The sequence below is a fragment of the Gigantopelta aegis genome, chromosome 9 (genome assembly GCF_016097555.1).
Source record: "Gigantopelta aegis isolate Gae_Host chromosome 9, Gae_host_genome, whole genome shotgun sequence".
Taxonomy (NCBI): Eukaryota; Metazoa; Mollusca; class Gastropoda; order Neomphalida; family Peltospiridae; genus Gigantopelta; species Gigantopelta aegis.
The window spans coordinates 1,639,396-1,661,708 of NC_054707.1; the positions used below are offsets into that span (position 1 = coordinate 1,639,396).

General features: G+C 35.5%; 1 protein-coding gene across 2 annotated transcripts in view; it reads right to left on the bottom strand.

Moving 5' to 3' along the window:
* Positions 1 to 3,503: 3,503 nt before the first annotated feature.
* LOC121382101 (dnaJ homolog subfamily B member 6-like) overlaps positions 3,504 to 22,313 on the bottom strand; it is a 30,255-nt gene continuing 11,445 nt past the window's right edge. The window contains exons 2-7 of one of the 2 annotated variants that reach the window (XM_041511596.1): positions 18,601 to 18,710; positions 15,111 to 15,220; positions 14,412 to 14,594; positions 12,157 to 12,274; positions 11,389 to 11,502; positions 3,504 to 7,128 (exon numbers count right to left, since the gene is read on the bottom strand). In XM_041511596.1, the coding sequence (XP_041367530.1) occupies positions 7,008 to 7,128; positions 11,389 to 11,502; positions 12,157 to 12,274; positions 14,412 to 14,594; positions 15,111 to 15,220; positions 18,601 to 18,680 (726 nt within the window). In that variant the 5' untranslated portion in view covers positions 18,681 to 18,710 and the 3' untranslated portion in view covers positions 3,504 to 7,007. Of the gene's footprint in view, positions 7,129 to 11,384; positions 11,503 to 12,156; positions 12,275 to 14,411; positions 14,595 to 15,110; positions 15,221 to 18,600; positions 18,711 to 22,313 lie in introns of both variants that reach the window. The other variant, XM_041511597.1, reaches the window with a different exon arrangement.

A 22,313-nucleotide genomic window follows, 5' to 3' on the forward strand; every position in this document is an offset into this window, starting at 1 on the left:
CGGTGTCTGTATTTATAAACAAGGTGCTGGTTGTCGTCCTAATGTTTGTACTATAGACTTTCCCACAGAGAATGCCTTTTTCACACTGGAATATATTGCAAGTTATTTATTTTTGAGCCGATTGATTTTTAAATTGCACACACAAATAAATAAAAAAATTTTTTTTTCAAAACACCTTTACTTCTCTTCTTACGTCAGACCAAACTGAAATTATTACTTTTTTTTTTTTTAAAAAGAGAAAAAAAAAGAAGTAGGATGGGGCGGACCATCTAGGTCGACGAAAGTCACTCTTCGAACCCTTGTTTTGGCTTCGTATATAACAAATACATAATTTATACCGTTATTTCACTTGAAATCTATATTTCGTAAAACGTACAATTTTGTAATCAAAAGATTTTCACAAGAACTAGAATTTATTATTATTATTATTATATTATATTTTTTATTTATTTATTTTTATTTTTTATTATTATATTTTTTTTTTTTTTTGGGGGGGGGGGTCTACATGCAACTATTTGATAATAATAATAATAATTTACCTATAAAAATGTGATATTTGCGTTATATACATTATCTTGTTATTTATTATATATTTTTAAGTTTGTACCTTTTTGTCAGTAATGTTGCAGGCGTGTGTACATAGAGTGTGAGGTAGGGTGGCGGGTTCTAAACAACCCTCTTCAAAGCAAATTGCTAGACCTCTCCCCTGCATAGCTTACTGAACATGTGCCTGCTTTGTCAATTTTGCTCATTTTCAAAAATTAATTTGGTCTAACATGAAAAATCAGACCCTAGCCTCTATGATATCTTAGTCCCAACAAACCATACCATCGATAAAAAAATATGTTAAATGGTTTTCATTAATGTTTATCAATTAATAGAAATACCAATGACTAAGAGTGGGTTTTAGCAGCTCATTGGGCTACTACACCGACTAAAACAAAACAGTTACCCCTGAACAATTATCATACTGACAATAATATGCACCCACAATTTACAAAGATCCTTTTAAATAGACTAACTACTCATGACACTTTTACACCTGACAGTTTTGGCCGCAAAAGACATTCAGGCTCCCTTTTTGCTGGTTTTTATTGACCGAATAAAACGAAAATGTCAGAATCTGGAATACAACGTATATTTATATTCGCATTACTACCAAGACGCTAAATAGGATTCCAAACAAACCAGTCTGCATTTTTACATGGATTGCAACTAATATTGTGAGTAAAATTATGGAAATGCATGGTGAAGATTTTAGGCCAGCTCATTTTGTCTCAAATTGCTGAGTATAATAAACGGACATCTAATTTGCCGGACTAGTATTTCTGTCACTGCTGTGGAAGGAATGTAAGTCCGGTAGGAATACAAGTCCTAGGATAAAAACAACTTAAAAATAAACCAGGAATGAAAGTCCGGGTAGGACTATGGTTCCTAAGCTATGGAGGTCCGATAGGACTACTGTTCCATAGGACCTGCGTTCCTTTTACACCGGCTGTACCTGGAAACAAAAGTCTGGAGAGCTGTTGCCGACAGTGTATGCCCCAGGAGGGACAATGAGCATAGTACAGATTAAATATAGGAATTGATACCCAACAAGGCTACTGAGGCTTGGGTTGTTCCAAGATAGATAATCTATGACCATTATGTATTATAGACACATTCTGGCCCATATCTGGTCTTTGTATTCATATCTTATCGAACTAAGCATGTTCTAGACAAGTAACGGAGCTACCCAGAACTGAAGGTGTCACACCACCATTAATTGCACCATGCAGTTCAATAGAGTTTCTGTCAGAAATTATTGTGAAAAATCCAACATTATTGAGTCATGCGACTACTAATTTTAGGGAGTGCTCTCAACTGACAAGTGCCGTGTAAAAAAGTCAACATACAGATCGACCACTATTTTTTTTTTCTCAGTCAGCCACCCTCCTGTCACAAGTACCAGGTCAGGTCAGGTCATAGGGTTTTACGTGCACATTCAGAACAAGCTGTTGTAGCGCACGCCTGTCGTGGGCACAGGAGCCGGCCTTGGCCGGCTCCTCCGTCCATGACAGGGAAGGGGGGGGGGGGGGGGGACCGCCTGCACTGGCAGGTGCAAGGGAGCACCAGCAGCCCGATTGAATCGGTGGCAGGCGGGTGGGGGTGGTGGTGGTGCTATGGAATTTTGAATGGAGCCGTTAATGCCAAAGAGAAAAGGTGTGCAGTTTTGTTGAGTAATTTTGGCGCAATTTTGAACGGTCAGTCGAAAGTTAAATGATCGAGCTAGTATAGGTTTTGAATCGAGAGTACCGTCCTGTGTTGCTGTTATGTAAGTGGCACTAGACTACTTGCAGAGTTGTTAGTACTATATTATAATAAGTAACTTCAAACCAATGGGTTATTTAAATACAACAGAGATCAACCTACTTGTAATCATCAAAGCAGTGGCTTAGCGTGGGCGGGGCCACCAGGGTGCAAAATTCTGGACTGGTGGAAGGGACTCTGAGAGTGCCAGCGGTCCACTGGTTAGGGGGCGCAATACCTGCCTTTCCCAGGATACTGGCAACCCAACCTACGCCACTGCATCAAAGAAATGTTTCAAAAGGTATATCAGAATTTTGTAAAACATTTTTTTGTGAGGAACTATTTCCTAAACCGGACCATATTAAGCTGCTACAGCAAGTATTGACATGACAAATGGTGGCGTGTTGCCGCAGTTCACCCGAGGGAGGCAACTTGAAGCTGCTACATAACTATTCATTAGCAGCAAGGTATGATCTAAAGATACTTTCCAAAAGATATGCTAGCACAAAAAGACGTACCAGTCTAAGGACTTTAACCTGTTCTGGAACATTACATTATGGAGTTGCTATTCTGTCACTCATTCAAACACGGGGAGGGTGGGACACAACACAGAGGTAAAGTGCTCCCTTGATGCACAATCAATCCCCACTGTGCCATTCCTCATTCCAGCTGATCAATCCCCATTCCTCATTCCAGCTGATCAATCCCCACTGTGCCATTCCTCATTCCAGCTGATCAATCCCCGTTTCTCATTCCAGCTGATCAATCCCCATTCCTCATTCCAGCTGATCAATCCCCACTGTGCCATTCCTCATTCCAGCTGATCAATCTCCACTGTGCCATTCCTCAATCCAGCTGATTGTTTTGTTTAACACCACAACTAGAGCATATTGATTCATTGCTCATTGACTGCTGGATGTCAAACATTAGGTCATTCTGACATGTAGTCTTTAGAGGAAACCTGCAACATTTTTCCAATTATAAGTAAAGGATCTTTTATATGCTTTCTTATGGACAGAACACATACCACGGTCTTTGATAGTCCAGTTATGGGGCGCTGTAAAAACCCAATAAAAGAATGGATCCACTGAAGGGGTTTGATCTTACAACCCATACAATTTGAAATAGCCCAACTAAATACCTGCAATTCAAAAGATCCCTGTAGAGCCCTTACAGACCCAGATATGTTGCCTTAAAAGAACCACAAATAAATCTTAAATATGCACCAATTTTATATCAAAATGAACAACACTACAATCATGTTATCACATCATATACACGGCAATATGCCATATATTACAGGACATCTTCTAAGATAATAATAGTGATGAATTGTAAGCCTTCCAGTAACGTTAAGAACATTACAACATGTCCTAAACGATATACTAGTAACTGTTACCAATATAACTGTGAACTGTTAGCATACTAGTGATGAAGAAGCTGATAAAGATCAACTATTGTACATCTTTTATTGATGAGAAAACACTATAACATGCCCCTAACGATGTAGCTTATATTCTTCTGGTGATGCAAAAGCAGAACAGAGACTATTGTCAAATCTGCAATAGTAAATTGTATTGAGATCTTTTGGTGACGTTCAAATCTTAATTATCATCCAGTACAGTCAACATTTGCATGTAGCGATTGAAAGATCACTTACCCTAGGGTTCATACATTTTCTCATGAACAAAATTCCACGACTTTTCATTACCTTAAAAGCCATTTTCATGACATCTATTCTTTTCTTTCTTTTTTTAAAGAAGATTTTCAAGGATTTTTCTGTCATCATCAACATAATATTACAATGAACCTCTTCTGGTGGTATTTAGTCGGTAAACAATTATGTTCAACCAATTTTCATGACTTTCCATGACCCAACTCGAAATCCACAACTCTGTAAGGTCTACAAAAGAACATTTGCAAATTTCACGACTTTCCCGGATTTCCTGAACATGTAAGAACCGTGTTCCTCATATACATGTCCATTAACAGTCACAATTAGATGTATCGATGTAAACATTATTATATAGTCATACACTACTGGTGAATGTTGTTGAAAATCAATTATTTATAAATATGCAACAGCTACAATTAGCAACGACCGCACAGCATCGTGTTATGTAGATCTCTATGTGTGTTTTGAGAGGATAAGCACCCAGTTTAAGTGTTGTATCTTACCTTCTTTAAATAATTAAATGTAAAACAGGCGTTTGAAGATTGTGAGAACGATTGTTTCATCCACGCACGTCAAATTTTTCGCAAACCTCCGTTTGTTCCGAGCATTAAATTTAAGACATCATTTACCTGGTGATAACAGGTTACACACAAACAAAGAGAGGAAAGACAAATGTGTTATCTGCATTTGTTTGTTTGCATAACCCATACACGGATTATGCAAATTTTAACTCTGTTAATTATTTGGGTTTTGTTTTGCTACCAACCCATTTTCAATGTTTTTACTTTATGAACTTAGTTGTGTAATAAAACAGATGCATAAACTTGCAGCCTCAATACTGTTTTCCAGTATACACTTATAACATAACTTCCACTGAACCTCGATACTGTTTTCCGGTATACACTTACAACACAACCGCCACTGAACAAAAGTAAACTTTTACATGATGAAGATTATTTACAGATTTAAAAAAAATTAATTTTTTTTTAGTTCCAATACAAATATCAGTGGAGGATATTACTATTTAGTGACTTATTATTAAATATTTGTACTATTACCGGTAGTACTACTATAAAACTTGGTGGCTTTGATTTTAAATGTTTATTGTGGTACTGCTAGGTAACTAGATGGGCTTCCATAAACAGCAGACATTGGTCCATTCTATCTGCTGCTTGTTGGTACTAATAAGAATTTTCATAAATATACTCCAAAAACCGGATACACCTAGATCAACTAAAGAGTAAAACAGTTTTTTACTACATCCATTTTATTCCCCTCCGTAAAGGTCCAACAGTTTAAAAATCGAAAGGAGACCAACACAAAAATCTATTTTGTATTGGCTCATTCAGAACTCATAACACCCACACACTTTTGACACATACTTAACACAAACTTGTATATCATACCATACATCAAATTAAATACTAAGATGTTTTTTTTGTTTTTTTTAAAGATTGAAGAATGATTTGTTATTAGTTAAAAACATTTATGTCAGATGGAAAAGTAAGAGCAGGAGAAATGTCATTTGCTTAACAATTTAAAAATAAAGATACGGTCATGTCATGATGTGGCAAAATTTAAGTTGGAGAGAGAGCATTGAAAAAACAGAAAAAGAAATGAGCATGAAAGTACTTAATTAAAAGCTTGCAATGAAGCCATCAGCTAAATGTAATACAGTAAAGATAACATACAGTATACAGACAGTTAACAAATGCATGAGTAATAATTGTAATGGATAATTTTTTTAAAATAAAATTAAAAAACAATAAAGAAGAAAAAGTAAAAACATTACAATTTTTCAGTGACAGTGACCTGGTTTATGATGATAATAATGCAAACAACAGGCAATTCTGATTTCTTTAGCAAATTCATAACAGCAGAATAGACTAAAATATACATAGATGTGCCCACGACAATAACCCACACACTATAAATGGGAAAACCATATACATGTGTCAACAAATATAACACAAAAAAATTGGTAACACAAACATCAAAAACTAAATTGGCCTTGGGAACTAAATAGGATTTTTTGTTTCCGTTAAAAAAAAAAATCAAAAAAAATCTGCAGGTTTAAATTTTAGTGACGGGTTCTTAAATAATTTTTTTAAACTTGACAAAAATACATCGATTCTTAATCAGAAGTTCTGTCTAACGTAGTAAAACCATCTGAAACAATTATAAATGTTAAAATGTAAAAAGTAGTCTACTAACTCATCCAATACAACTCAGTCCACAGCAATACATCTTTAAAAGGTAGACAGTGTGACAAACACATGTCATTATTATTAAAAATGTGCCCACAAAATGACCAGAAATCCCATTTCCAATGGGTCCACTGAGCCAACAGACAGACAGATGTATGTGACAATCACCATTTATATACGTACTCAATACACTCTTCTTCCAATGACAATAAAATAAGAAAGAAAGGAAGAATTTCTACCCAATAACTCTAGTTTGAATGTAGGGCTGCTTTGTATCACCATCATTTTTTTTAAACCTAGCCTTTCCGTATAGTAATATCTGCCACAAGGGGGCACCAAGGTAACAAGAACACTGTTTACTATTACAAACATAACACTGAGGCAGACCGCCAATAGGATTCTTTGGCCTGATAAATGACGAACTATTAATACCCATTAGGCACCAATATACATAATACGGCACAAATATCAAACTATATACATATACCCACATGATGAAAGCAATTAATTACTTTCCTGGAGTTAATATCCATTGTTATATTACACACTTTAATACTTTGTCCCCAGTTTGTTTAACAAAAGATTAAAACTCTTATTTAAATACCAGACGAAAGTTTGTAACAAAGTCTGACCACCGATAACCAGGAACAATGACTGAAAGGAAACATTTGTATACTCCAAAGCGTTGCTATGACAGAAAATACATGTAGTTAAAATTGCGACTGGTTAATAACAAATGATGTGCTATTACAGATAAGAGTTCAGTTCTTCCAAAAACAGTTAGGAATACGTAATCCATTTTTGTTAACGCTGTGTCGTTCATTCACGGTTGTCGTCTAAGCTCGAATACTCTGCTGAGCCCGCCCACTTTCAAGCTGTTGGACGCCGTTCACGGATTTCGATTTCAAAACACCATCTTCTTCAATCACCACCGTTTCTGTGCCGTTTTCAACAACTCTGTAATAAACAATTTACACAACACTGTTTAAGTAGGCCTACTATAAACATGCACAAACTCTATCTTCAACAAAGAGAAAACTAATATAATTATTTTATTCATTATGCAAGTATTTTATGCATTGAAATGTTTCTATTTTATTGTTAAAAAGATAGGAATCAAAATTAAAGACACACAGATTTACAAACCCCTCCCAACCCCCCCCCCCCAAACCCCAACCCATCCAAACAACAACAACAACCCCAAACACCCAGGATTTGAACGTTCTAATGAAAAATTAATAAATAAGATTTATTGAAATACTTTAATATATTATAGAAATAACATTGTTATTAGTTGTTAGTGACATAATACCCAAATAGACTTTTTTCTCATTCCACTGCACATGTGCCCGTTGCGGAGTTACTCGAGGATGCAAACCGCGAGATTTCGCCAAAATAGACCTATCTGCAAATTGGGGGGCAAAAGCAATGGGACCATTGTTCAATTATTAACTGTTTCAATCGCATATGTCCGGGAAATTCGTTATCCATCCATTGATATTCAGCCAATGGATATCGGAAACGTTTGTGGGTAATCGTTTCACGTAGAAAACGATTTTAATGTTACTATAAGTACGAGGGTTTGTTCGGCACATTTTCTAGGAGGGAAGCCAGTTAACGCATAAGGGACCAAAACCTTACCGGTTCTGTACAGGACGTTCCTACACAGGGCGGTCTAGTATACTTAGATATGGTGGAAAACACATTAACAGTAGAGAAAATAAATATATATTTTGTATATAAAGAAAATATATGTATATTTCGGATTATACTCAATAAAATATATAACGTGTGCGTGTGTAAATATAAAAAAAATATATGTAGTCAGGACAGCTCTGTACAGAACGTTCCTATACAGGGCGGTCTAGTATTCTCTACTTAGATATGGTAGTAAACAGTAAATAAAATAAAATAAATATATATTTTGTATATACAGAAAATATATGTATATTTCGGACAATACTCAATAGAATATATATATATATATATATATATATATATATATATATATATGAACTTTTAATGTTGTTATTACTCAGTATGTTTCAAATTTAATTATAAGTATTGTCTGTTATTACTTTTACGTTCATCTAGGTATGAACAAAAAAATCATCCGCAAACTTATGTGAGAACGGCTTCGCCGATTCACAGTTTACGGATGATTTATTTGTTCATACCCCGATGAACGTAAAAGAAATAACAGACACTCCTTAAATAATAATAATAATAATATATAAATATATATAGAGTGATGATGGATCTGTACAGGACGTTCCTACACAGGTCCGTCTAGTATTTTATATACTTAGATATGGTGGAAAACACATTAACAGTAAAGAAAATAAATATATTTTGTATAATACTCAATGCGTTCATGTTGACACTGTATAAAAACGTGTGTATGGGTAAACAGAACGGCACCTACCTTCAACCCCCCCACCCCCCAAATCCCCCCTTTTTAAATTCCCACTTTATAGATATACATGTAACAGCATAAAATGTCTTTTTTTTTTTAACTTTTCCCAATTAGACAGACACAAAGAAAAATGCAAAAAAACATCTTCTGATATATATATATATATATATATATATATATATATATATATATATATATATATATATACATACATACAGTCAAACCTGTCCTTAAGCGGCCACTTTGTTCCTCCCAAACGATTTATAATGTAAATGCACCTGTAATAAGCGGTCACCTGTCTAACGCGGCCAGCAGCCACCTAAATCAGAGCCCGAATCGCTAAAATACCTGCATTAAGCGGCCACAGTAAAGTTTTACTCTTATATAAAAGGGATATTTTAACAACAGCGACAAGGTGCAGCAAATAACCTATCTTCACACCTTCAGGAATACTAGTACCCATTCAGTCCCGACATCTCCACTGTGTATCAATTAAGGAAGTATGAATCTGACATGCATCTAATTGCCTCTGGGCAGGCTACGCTTGACATTTGTAGATTTACTTACTATGACAATACATCGCATGAAGTCGGAATTAAATAATTAAATGGAAAAAGAAAACAAACTTGTGGAGAACGGTTAATTTAATATATTCTATTTGCATTATTTCTGAAGGAGATAACATGTCAAAAGTTGATTTATAGTCAACTATGAAGCACACATCCATTAATTAGCAGTACAGACGGTAAAACAAGAAACAACAACAAATGTTTTAAAGACTATATATGTGGCAACCTGTACTCAGCGGCCACCTGTCTTAAGCGGCCATGTTTATCTACTCCCTTGTGTGGCCGCTTAAGACAGGTTTGACTGTATATATATATGTGTGTGTGTGTATATATATACACTCTCTTACTCTTACTCTCTCTCCAAATATATACATCGATCGATGCCATAACCTGTCGAAGGCATAACCTATGGAATCTGTCAAATGTTTTGTTTATACTTTTTACAAGATAGTCTTTTAATATGGCATTATAAAAACCCTCAGATACAAGTCGCAGAGACTTTGTCCAAGTTGTTGCACTGCTTTTTAATTTGAACCATACCGCTGTAAATTTCAGCGGACTGTTTTCTACGGCCATTATACCATCTAATTCGAAATATGTACATGTTAGTTGCCAAAGTTTAAAAGTCTCCTACGAAGCTACTCAAGTCGCCCATAACAACATGTCTGTCACGCCCCCCAATTTGTAAATAGACTAGTTTCAGTCTATTTTGTCAAGGGACGTTACTCTTCGCGCAATAGGAATGCGAAATACCTCTATTGTGTTACTACTAATGCAGAAAGTGTTACGCCCATGGGAATAAGTGAAAGTCAAACTAACAAAATGACTCTACGTGTAGATACTGCATCTATTTTTTCAAGTTCTTGTAACAATTGTACCTGTCTTTGTTGTGATTTTCCCACAAGTTCAATATCAACAAACAATTAATGTCTTTCCACTAGGGAAATCACCAAATGTCTTGGGCAAACAAGTATTCTGAGAGTGAAAGTGGGTAAATCACCACGAAAATAAAATTTAACAGTAACAGTACATGATAAAGCTACCGTATATTGCCGTGTATTAGCTGACTCCTTGTATTACCCAGCCTTAGTTTGACCCTAAATATCTAGTATAAAATTATCAGTCTCGTGTATAAGCCGAGTCATCTTTTGTCCAGTTGTACATTGTATTGATTTCAATAATACTGTCAACAAATAGACTTATGTTTTTCGTTTTTATTATATATTTTCCCCTTTAATTATTACAGACCCGGTAATCGTTATCACAATGCTAAAGTCTTCCATGCCGTGCAAAAAATAATTTAGCACCGATAAATCATAACAGAAAAATAAATAATTCAAGCTGTAACAATATATCACTGCACATAAGTAATTAAATTATTCACTGGACAGCAAATAATAAACTAACTAAGGCATGTTTAATCCCTGTTTTCCCCCCAACACAGAAAACTTATTCTGTGGTCCATGGCTGTTGTTTTCACTGGTGCAGGTGGCAAAATCATGCAATCCAATCAAAGAGCTTACAAAATGATACAGACAGAGGTGTCAAACAAAGATGGCGGATGGTTGGAATAAACATGTTTTTACCATTGAAATGACAATAAAACACTTAATCTTTATTATTATTCATCAAACTATTAATGCATTCAAGTACAAAAAACTACATAATATTGGGGTGTTTTATTTATACTGTGCACAAATTATAAGCTGTGAAAGGCTGTAAGGGTCTGATCAAATTTGTAAGTTGCGGTCGGGAGTGTTTTCGTTCGGAATTTTATCAACCAATTTGTTGCCTCCTTGTATAAGCCGACTCTCTTCTTTTGGAAAGTATTTCTAGACTTCAAAATTCGGCTAATACACAGCAATATACGGTATATACAAAATTTCAGCTCAATATCTCAAGGCCTTGTGGAAAAAAGTCCAGAAAACTAATTTCACATCCCCAAAGGTCAAAGGCCATAACTCCGTCGAAAATGGGAAATTGCCATGAAATTCAAACTTGATCTGTAACAGTACATGATAAAGCTATGCACAAAATTTCAGTATCTCAATATCTCAAGGCATTCTAAAAAAAAACATCCTGAAAACTTTGTGGAACAGACAGACAGACAGACAGGATGGAGATGAAACCTATAAATAGCAGACATTTGTTTTTGATTAATATGTGCCAAACTGTATCTGTAAATATTGTACAGTACTTAAAATTATGCTTCATTATGTAAGCACAACTTACTTTTTCGTGACAACCTTTTTGCCGTTGATGTATTTAATCGATGTTGATGTGGAACGGAAGTTTCCACCAGCAGACGGACCCCCAAATGATGTACTTGAAAAATGGGATGCAAAACTGAAATCAAAGACAAGCATATTTCACTATTTACTGACTGTTGTGACAGCACCATACTTTTTAAATGGATCACAGCTCGTTTTAAAAGAACGATACCAAGTGATCAATCTGTGGATACCGGTTTAACAACAGGATTGTATAAACATTTAAATATAATTACAAAATTACTGCAGTTATACGATTTACTCTATACTGATTGGATGACGCTGCTAAAAACATTAAATGTTATTCTTCTATAAACCTTAGAAAATTATGTCTTCACTTACTGGCAAATTTCACAAGTTTTAAGCCATAATATTTTTCTTTTTTGAGAGACAGGTGCAAAAATTGCATGCTTAAAAACAAGGTGGTTTCAAATTCATACAAGACCCATCTTTTTAAACCTATAAATTAGACAATAAGCCTCCCCATATTCCACCAAACTTTCACGAGCTTTGGCCAAATAGCTTTTGAAATATATTCAAAACAGATTTTCTAAAATAATGTAAAAGAAGAAGAAAAATAACTCTAATGATTACAACAGGGCTCTGTCACAAGGCACTCGGAACCCTAATAATCTGCATTAATAATAGTAACTTGAAAATTGTTAATTCAAATCGACATGGTCTCTGGCAGATGGTGCCATATAGGTGATAAAACGGTGACTATACTCACCCCGAGCTAGCGAACGGGTCGAAGCCACCACCGAAGAATGATGATGTAAATGAAGAGCCAGGGAAGCCGCCGAACGACTGTTCAAACATCGAGCCATTGAAGTCAGAATGTGGCGAAACTAAAACATATCACATCATACTTCTATACCAGGCACACATTTACATGTAGGTCAACGTCCAAGTAATTAATTTTCACAAGAGCTGTTTTGTTAAAATTTGAGGTTTGGTATCGGTATCGGTATCAGTATCATTATATTTTGGGAGATTTACAAAGGTATCGGTACGGTATTGACACAATACCAATACCGAAACTGAGTGGAATTTTTGGTATACTCGGCTTTAAATACATGCCTGAGTTAAGGCTCACCTGCTAATTTCATCTAAATAAAATAAAATTCCATACAAAAGGCTCTCGTCTGATTTATACTCAACCCATTTTGCGTTCATTATATCTATTGTTAGTGCTTTACTAAATGACAGGAAACATTTTAATACCAAAATTTCAGTATTTAGAAATTTACTTGGTACGGTAAATCGGTATCGACACGATACCGATACCGAACGGTATATATGGTATACCGCCCAGCTCTACTTCTGACTTTACATAATATGAGGAGTCTTCTTTAGGAATGGATATCAGGTGGCAAATAAATATTTACAAAACATTTTCATTGTGCGCAATTGAAAACATTGTTGAATAAAACCAACCACTTTTTTGGACAAGTACCGTATTTGACAGGAAATTAGCCCATGTCTTTGAATAAGCCCCCCTCCGTTTTGAGAGCATTTAAGAAATTAGGCCCTCATTTGTAAATAAGCCCACCCCCAACTTCGTCACCTTATAAATAACATGAAACTGCAAGTTTGCTCAAAGCTCATGTAAAAGGTCATACCTCCTGCAGATAATTAAACACAAATGTAACACAATATTTTACCACCAGTGAGATTTAGCAGTCTAACAGTAACAGTGTATACCATTGTTTCCAATTTCATGCCTGCAGTATTTCTTTGAAGTACGTACACAAGCCCAAGTCTGAACCAAAACCAGTGTCTATTTTTACCACCACACTGGGTCCGCAGTTAATGCTAATTAGGCAAATACCTTATTCTGATTGGCTAAGAACAATGACCTAGATTGACAATTCTTTGTAGTGTAAGCTGGCTGCCTGTGTCAGAAACGTGTGTATACGCTATTGAGTTTGTTAATTGCTGTTGTTTTAAGTCTTCTCAGCATTAAATTTTGGATGTAAATAAACAGAACTGGTAAGTAATTGTAACATAGAAGGTGTGTTTTTGATAATTGATACTAGTAAAAAAACCAATTTAATTAATAAACAATTATTATTTATTAATAACAAATGGAACACTAATTAATAGGTGCTACTGAACGATTTTTGTTTTCTTCCTAGTTCATTTAATTATTATTTATTTATTTTTATTTTTTATTTTTTTTCTCAACAAAACTGGCCCCTTGTCTGAGAATAAGCCCACCCCATGCTACGCTCACAATGAGTTGTCTTGGCCCCCTGGGCTTATTTCCGGTCAAATACGGTAATTTCTAGATGTAAATAGACCTGCAAAAAGACAATATAATTAGAAATAATATTACTGCTTAATAGACTTTTAAAATGACATTACAATAAGAATGTGTCTTTACAACAAATACTTGCAAGAGGACATTCAAATTCATTGCAAGAATGGATCTGATTGGATCTCAGCTAAATTTCAGGTGGGAAAAACTATTTTTATTGGCCGCAAATTTTCAAGTCAAAATATGTTGCCAATAAAACTCAATTTGTGACAGTAAAACCACCGATATACATCGGAAAGTAATAATTTATCTTACTACCAAATAGAATTGCAAAAGGACATTATAATAACAAATTAGCTTAGTAAAAAAAACAGACTTGCAAAAGTTTGTTTTGTATAACAACACCACTAGAGCACATTGATTTATTAATCATCGGATAAAGGACGTCAAAGATTTGGTAATTTTGATATATAGTTTTAGAGAGGAAACCCGCTACATTTTTCCATTAGTAGCAAGGGATCTTTTATATGCACCATCCCACAGACTGGAGTGCACATACCATGGTCTTTGATATACCAGTCGTGGTGCACTGGCTGGAACGAGAAATAGTCCAATGGGCCCACCGACAGGAATCGATCCCAAACCAACCACACATCAAGAGAGTGCTTTACTACTGGGCTACGTCCTGTCCCAGGCTTGCAAAACAACATTAGAAATGATCTTACCACCAAAGAGACTTGCGAAAGGATCATCTGTGCCAAAAAAATCTCTGAAGACGTCTTCAGGTCTGCGGAACGTGAAGTGGAAGCCGCCTACACCACCAAACGAATCGAAATCATCACACGTAAACCCTTGGTTTCCACTCAAACCATCTTTACCATACTTGTCGTACATATCACGCTTCTTGGCTGAACAGAAAAATAAATACCACATCATAAGACTTCTTATACAAAAACAAAACAAAAAATCCACTAAATATGTTACTATTTTTAATTGATGTCAGAAAGACAAAATGCTTATTATTTCATTCTAATAAAGTAAAATTGACTTGTTCCCCCATAACAAAAAATTGCAAATTAGAAAATATTAATAATTTGAAACTGGCTTCGGTGGCATCATGAATACGCCATCAAACATACAGCTGGTAGGTACAGCGTTCGCAGCCCAGTACCGGCTCCCACCCATGGGTAGGTGTAAGGCCACTACACCCTCTTCTCTCTCACTAACCACTAACCCACTGTCCTGAAAAGACAACCCAGATAACTGAGCCGTGTGCTCAGGACAGCATGCTTGAACATGAATTGGATGTAAGCATCAAAATAAGTTGAAATGAAACATAAAAGAAAGTAATAATTTGAATATCTTAGTGAATTTTTTTTGTTACAATGTAACTTGTCCCAAAGCAGAAAACATCTTCAACTCACTGTCTGACAATACTTCATATGCCTCTGCCAATTCTTTGAATTTCTTTTCGGCCTCTTCCTTTTTGCCTGGGTTCTTGTCAGGATGCCATTTGAGAGCAAGTCGTCTATACCTACAGAAATGAGTAAAAACACGGGTAAACTCAGTGAGCAAAAACACGGGTAAACTCAGTGAGTCAAAACATGGGTAAACTCAGTGAGCAAAAACATGGGTAAACTCAGTGAGTCAAAACATGGGTAAACTCAGTGAGTAAAAACCCAGGTAAACTCAGTGAGTCAAAACCCAGGTAAACTCAGTGAGTAAAAACATGGGTAAACTCAGTGAGTAAAAACATGGGTAAAGTCAGTAGCCTATTTGTTCCATTCAATAAAGCAGCCTGTAGTGTTATTTTCAAGGATTTGAAACTGTTTTAAATGTACATTACATATATGTCCATTTTGTATGAATAACCTCATGAAAACAATATAGTTAATTCATTTTCTACAATTAATTCATGTCTAAGTTAAAGTTTGTTTTGCACACTGATTAATTAATCATCGACTATTGGAGGTCAAACATTTGATAATTCTGAGGAAACCCGCTACATTTTTCCATTAGTAGTAAGGGATCTTTTATATGCACTTTCCCACAGACAAGAAAGCACATACCATGACCAGTTGTGGTGCACTGGTTGGAATTAGAAAAAACACCCAATCAGTTGAATGGATCCACCGAGGTGGTTCGATCCTGTGACACAATCACCTCAGGCTCAACCGACTGAGCTAAATCCCACCCATTCAAAGAGTAACTGTTCATACAGGAGTACTACAGAGTTCAGGGTTAAAATTTAATTTAAAATTATGGTAATCAGCAAGACCAGCTAAAATAACTTGTTAATGGCCCTTATTAAATTAACTACCCCTCAAATCAAACATATATTAACTACCCCTCATATTAACTGTGTTCATATACATAGCAGGGTTTCTAGATTATGGTAGCCCCACTCCCATGGTTAGTGATATTCAATGTTGGTCTAGTAAATAACTACTATTGCCATGCCAGACGGCTAGTGAAAAAAAGAGATGTCAAATGTTGCAGTTACGTCGATTGTAAATATGCATACATGTACCCATCCCTTGTGATACCAGTAAGCTGTAGTCAGTGCAACTAATTAGTACGTTATATGGACTTGTGTACTACTCTAGTTTTCAAATTTTAATTAGAAGGCAAAATAGACTACCGATAAGAATGGACTGTAGTACAGTGTACTAAATACCAATGAATGGATCACGCCAAACTTTGGTTAGTAAACTTCAATACTGTGGATGTTTAGTAGAATTCATTTAATTCCCATCAGTTGATGTCTTGCAAAATGTTAATGCAATTAAAATGTTTTCAGTAAGAATTTTTACCACCTTAAGAAATATGATTTAACATAATTAGAAATACTACTTCATTTAGGTATTATTTGCTCCTGCAAGCTCCTTCGCCCGAGGAAATTGTGAAAATTATACACTGCGAAACAAAGTATTGGTTATGGGAAAACACCAAGATACCAACCAGGGTACAAATGTAACATGGGGAAAGCCACCTCTGCTGTTTTCAGTGCTCAAATGATGTACAAAAATAAAAACATACTGGCCTTATAGAGCCTGTAAAATTACCAGGTAGACCATAGGTAAGCTCCACCCCACCCCACCCCACCCCACCTCAAAAAACAAAGTAGGTCAGACCAAAGTTCTAGAATTGATGCGGCGATGCAGTTTTTTTCCCCCCAGTTTATTATTTTTTGAAGCATGGATAACACAGAAAAGGTAGGTATATTTGATACCGAAATAAGGGACATATTTAAATTGAAATCAAAATGCATGTCCTAATTCATGTGATGGCAGTTTGGCTCCGAATGCGGTTTTATGTCATAGCAAGAAAAGCACAGAAAAAAATCGATGTTCAAATGTGAATATGTTTATCTTATCTTCTTATGCACCTGCTGGTGAAAACATCATTCGTTATTGTTATTGACACATATATGTGCCATAACATTTTACTGGTCAACATAGGATAGGCTGCACCTAGGTGACGACCAGGTTACCAATGCCATACCACAGGTAGAAATCGATCACTAGATGTGATGTACAAGTCAACAGGAAATTGACCTCTCTGTTAACTTGAATCACTAGGGTCGTACATAGGTTTTAGTTGGAAAACTGTTTTCTGAAGATATGTAAGAAACAGAATACTACATTCGTGTCCGTTAGATACCATTTATCTTACAACTTGTTGTTTAAAAACGTATCCCTCTTGATTTCATTCCTTCGATGTGGTCCGTAACCATATGTCCAACGCCATATACCCGTAAATAAAATGTGTCGAGTGTGTCATTAAATAAAACATTTCCTTCCTTTCCTTTCATTCCTTCGATACATTGTTAAATGACTTGTACGATAAACGGTATGATACCGCATCTAACGGACATTGAATGTAGTATTCTCTACTTATCTTATCTTACTGCAGGATAAAAACAAATTAAAATGTTAAAGTGCGAGGGTCATAATCGACCCGCACGCTGATAAGACCAGAAATTTATTTTGGTTGGTAACGATAATCTGTTATATATATGTTAATACTATAAAACTTGCTTTTTCTTAAAATGGTTCTTGTCTTTACAAAGTTGTAATGGCGAAGGGTTTGATTTAAATGTATCAGTCAACATTTGACAATCGAGACACTAGGTTTGCTATAGTTACTCTCGAACACAGACTCTCAATCTGTGCATGACTGGTTTTGACCAAGACTGCAACTCGAACCCAGACTCGATCTGTGCATGACTGGTTTTGATCAAGACTGCAAGGTCACTGTAGAAGCAAGCAGCGCTAAGTAACCGGCCCATAGTGAAAAGCGGTCGCGACAGTTAAAACGTTTGTTTTGTTTAACAACAACACTAGAGCACACTGATTAATTAATCATTGGCAATTAGTGTCAAACATTTGGTAATTTTGACAGTCTTAGAGAGGGAACCCACTACATTTTTCCATTGGTAGCAAGGGATCTTTTATATACACCATCCCACAGACAGGGTAGCACATACCCCAGCCTTTCATATACCAGTCATGGTGCACTGGCTGGAACGAGAAATAGCCCAATGAGCCAACCAACGGGATCGATGCTAGACTGACCTCGCATCAAGTGAGTGATTTACCACAGGGCTACATCAAGCTACCTGTCGCGACAGAGGCTTTTATTTGTTTTTCTTCCCTAAAAAGAAAAATGCGTCAATATTTGTACTGCATCACATTTGCCTTGTTGGAAAGAACCATATTTTCTAAAACTGATGATGTCCCACACTATATAAATGCACAAACGATGCACAAATGAAATCATCGTTCTTGCAATCCCCCCCCCCCCCCCCCACCCCCACCCCGAGGCCTGAATCCAAGATTAATAATTTTTGTACATACAGGTATCTATGCAAATTTATGTAGAAAAACTAAAAGGTATGAAATGTATAATTACGCTTTTTTAATTTCTTTTGTCGTGGAATTCTTCTGTACACCAAGCACATCATAGTAGTACCATCTTGTAGTGGCTGGCATTGTGGCAGAAACAAATGCTAGCTACAAGACCTGAAAAAGAACAGAATAATTTTTATTGCCATGATTTATTATAAACACTCCAGGAACAATTATTAGCATTCCAGGAGGGAGTGTCTGTGACAAGATAAGAAATATTTAATAAAAATAAGATCAACAGCCATACACACATAACTTTGATGTTTAGCCAAGTTGTTGTACATCATACTATACTCTATATATAGTGAACACAATATATATCTTTTATTGTTTACCCAAATTGGTGTAATATATTCTACATTTAGTCAACACTTAACACTGTATTTATATAAACACAAATCCTGTTCATATCAAAGGAGATATTATTAAGTACTGTTTAAAATTTATCAAATTGTCAACATATTCCAATCAGAATGCCAGTGTTATGTTTATTTGTATCCAAAGGCATTCAGTTATTTACACACTGAATAATTGAGAGCCGACAGTTTTAACAATGCTATAAGAATACTATGATGCTACCAGTACTGATTCAAAGCTGGAAATGTATTAAACGAAGACTGCCAAAGATGAAAACATATAGCAAACATACACATTAGATTAAGAGCCCCTTCTGAATACTTTAAACTAAGGGGGGGGGGGAAGAGGAGGAGAGAGAGAGAGAGAGAGAGAGAGAGAGAGAGAGAGAGAGAGAGAGAGAGAGAGAGAGAGAGGGAGGGGAGAGAGAGGGAGAGACGTGTGCATATTTCACACAAATGCATTATTTTCATTGCATATACGCACTGCAGATACCAACGGTTGTTCACAAAATTTACATGTCACAAATGTGTGCCAATGTGCATATTTGCCCCCCCCCCCCCCCCCCCCCCCCCCCCCCCCCCCCCCCCCCCAAAAACCCAACCATTTTGCTTTCCTACATGTACGGGGTATGACAGTTTTGGCTACGGACAGTGCATACCATGCACGTCAGTCTTGGAATCATGATTTGTGCAATTATAATGCTATGATGATGTTACTGTAGTGTTATACACCTCCTACTTTCTCTCGACTAAAGGTCGACAGGTCAGGTCTGGCATAATAATTTAACAATGGCTGGAAATAGTGTGAAATAAATGTATCAGCATTCACACTGAACGACATTTAAAACCCATTTCCACTCTGAAATCACTTTCAACGTGCATATATATATATATATATATACTGTATGTCATTAGATGTAAATACACATGTAGACCTTTAAAAATTAATATTCAAAAGAAAAAATTGGAGTCTGCACTGTTGAATTTCCTAATAGTAATACACATGTAAATTTAATATGCCAAAATCTGACATGAGAACTATCACTTTTAATCAATTAAAACTTTGCCTTTTTACAAGTTTTTATTGTGCTAAGAAAAACTACTATTTTGCTTACACAATATGCTATATTAACATCAATACTGTTTATTCAGGTTAACACTGAAGTAATGTTTGGAATTGTTTCCTGTGTAAAATCAAAATCACTCATAAAATAGAACAAGATTCAAGCAACAGAACACGTTTTGCTCCATAAATTGTAATATAACATTATGAGATGTAAATACCATTAGGAGTCTACAAAAACCCAGCAAACATTGTGTTCGCTATCACATCAGAGATCAGTAGACAATTCTAAAATGCTCAACAGTAGTTGTTACTCAGTTTTTGAATAACTGATCATCAACTGCGTCGCTAATCAAAATGTTAAAAACAAAATGCTCCCAGAAAATGTATTTAGTTACACATACCTACTTCCCTGTTAATAATAATATAGATATATGTATAATTTAATGTAAAAATGTCCTGTATAATAAACATTAAAATTTAATGGGATAGACCCTAGTTTTTAAACACTAAAGCATATTTTTCACCTACAGCCTAGTTTTAACTCGTAAACATGGTCACTAAGTTTGGTTAATTTACAAACCTGCAACATATTTGGATACAACAGAGTGAAACAAGAGTCTGCGACGTTGAAATACCCTTAAAAATAGACAAAAACGCGACTACATAATTGTTGTTTGTCAGATGCACATGTGTTTTTAAAAATATTAAAAAAAAAGAGCATTTTGTGGTATTAGAAACACCAGGATGACCAGAAACACTTTGATTGTACAGAAATGGATACTCTAAACAATAAAATACCAGTAAAGTTTGATTTCAGTGATAATAAATGGCTCCAATAGTAAAAAATATGCCTTAGTGGGTATGTCCCTTTAATTATCAATTACTGGAAATATACATGTTGCATCAACAAAATGCGCATGTAGTATACATGTACATGCATTCTAGATACATCCAACAAAATATCACAGTATGCAACATATACATGTATATCTATAGTCCGTCTCATCCTCCTATAACTTTAAAAAAAATTTTATTCTGATGTAAGAAAAAAAGTAAAAGTGTTTTGGAAATAACAAAAAAACCCACCTATTTTTCTGTCCAATTTAGAAAACAGTTGGCTCGAAAATAAATAACGTGTAATAAATTCCATAGCATGAAAAAAGGCATTCCCTGTGGGATGGACTACATATAAAGCTATAATACATGTACAGGTCACTATGAAGCTTCAATTAAATTTACATGAACATGTCTCGAAATAGTGGCCTGTAAAAACAAGGCCATTTTGTTTAGGCCTAAACGAAATTCACCAGCTAAAGCCACCCGACCGTATGCAGGTAATTTTGTTTAGGCCTAACAGAAATTCACCAGCTAAAGCCACCCGTCCGTATAAAGCCACCCAACCGAATGCAGGTAATTTTGTTTAGGCCTAAACGAAATTCACCAGCTAAAGCCACCCGACCGTATGCAGGTAATTTTGTTTAGGCCTAACAGAAATTCACCAGCTAAAGCCACCCGTCCGTATAAAGCCACCCAACCGAATGCAGGTAATTTTGTTTAGGCCTAAACGAAATTCACCAGCTAAAGACACCCGACCGTATGCAGGTAATTTTGTTTAGGCCTAACAGAAATTCACCAGCTAAAGCCACCCGACTGAATGCAGGTAATTTTTTTAAGAGGGATGTACACATATTTCTTTCTTGCCCACTGGAATGAATTAGTCAGCTTTTGCACAGTGCTAGATAAATATATCTAGCACCTGCTGCTGGACGATTTCTACATATGCACGACATCATAATTCATGTTTTATGACGACCGACATCATAACTCTTTCTTTTTTTTAGAATTCTGCTTGCCGTTTAATGTTGTATCATTGTTTTAAAAATATTTAAACTTAACTAGTTGTTACAATTTTATGTTATTGCATGATGTGGACTATATTTTTCCTGCATTGATTAAATGAGTTTGTAGGTGAAATGTTTACTAATCGTTCTACAATAAACAAACCCTAGCTTACAAAATTAATGTTTTGTGACTGTAATTAAAGGGCAAGAAAAATAATCAATCACTGTTGTTAGGTATCCATAAGGCAATTCAGCCCTCACAAAAAACATTTTGTCCCTCGGGTTGGAATTGCCGTAACCATACCTCACAATGATAGATTCTTTTAGATTATTGTACGGTTAGCTCATCTGCCATTTAGTTTTTGATTCTGTGCTATATTTCAATTTAAAAAAAAGAAAGCAATGTTTTATTTAATGATGCGCTCAACACATTTTATTTATGGTCATATGGCTT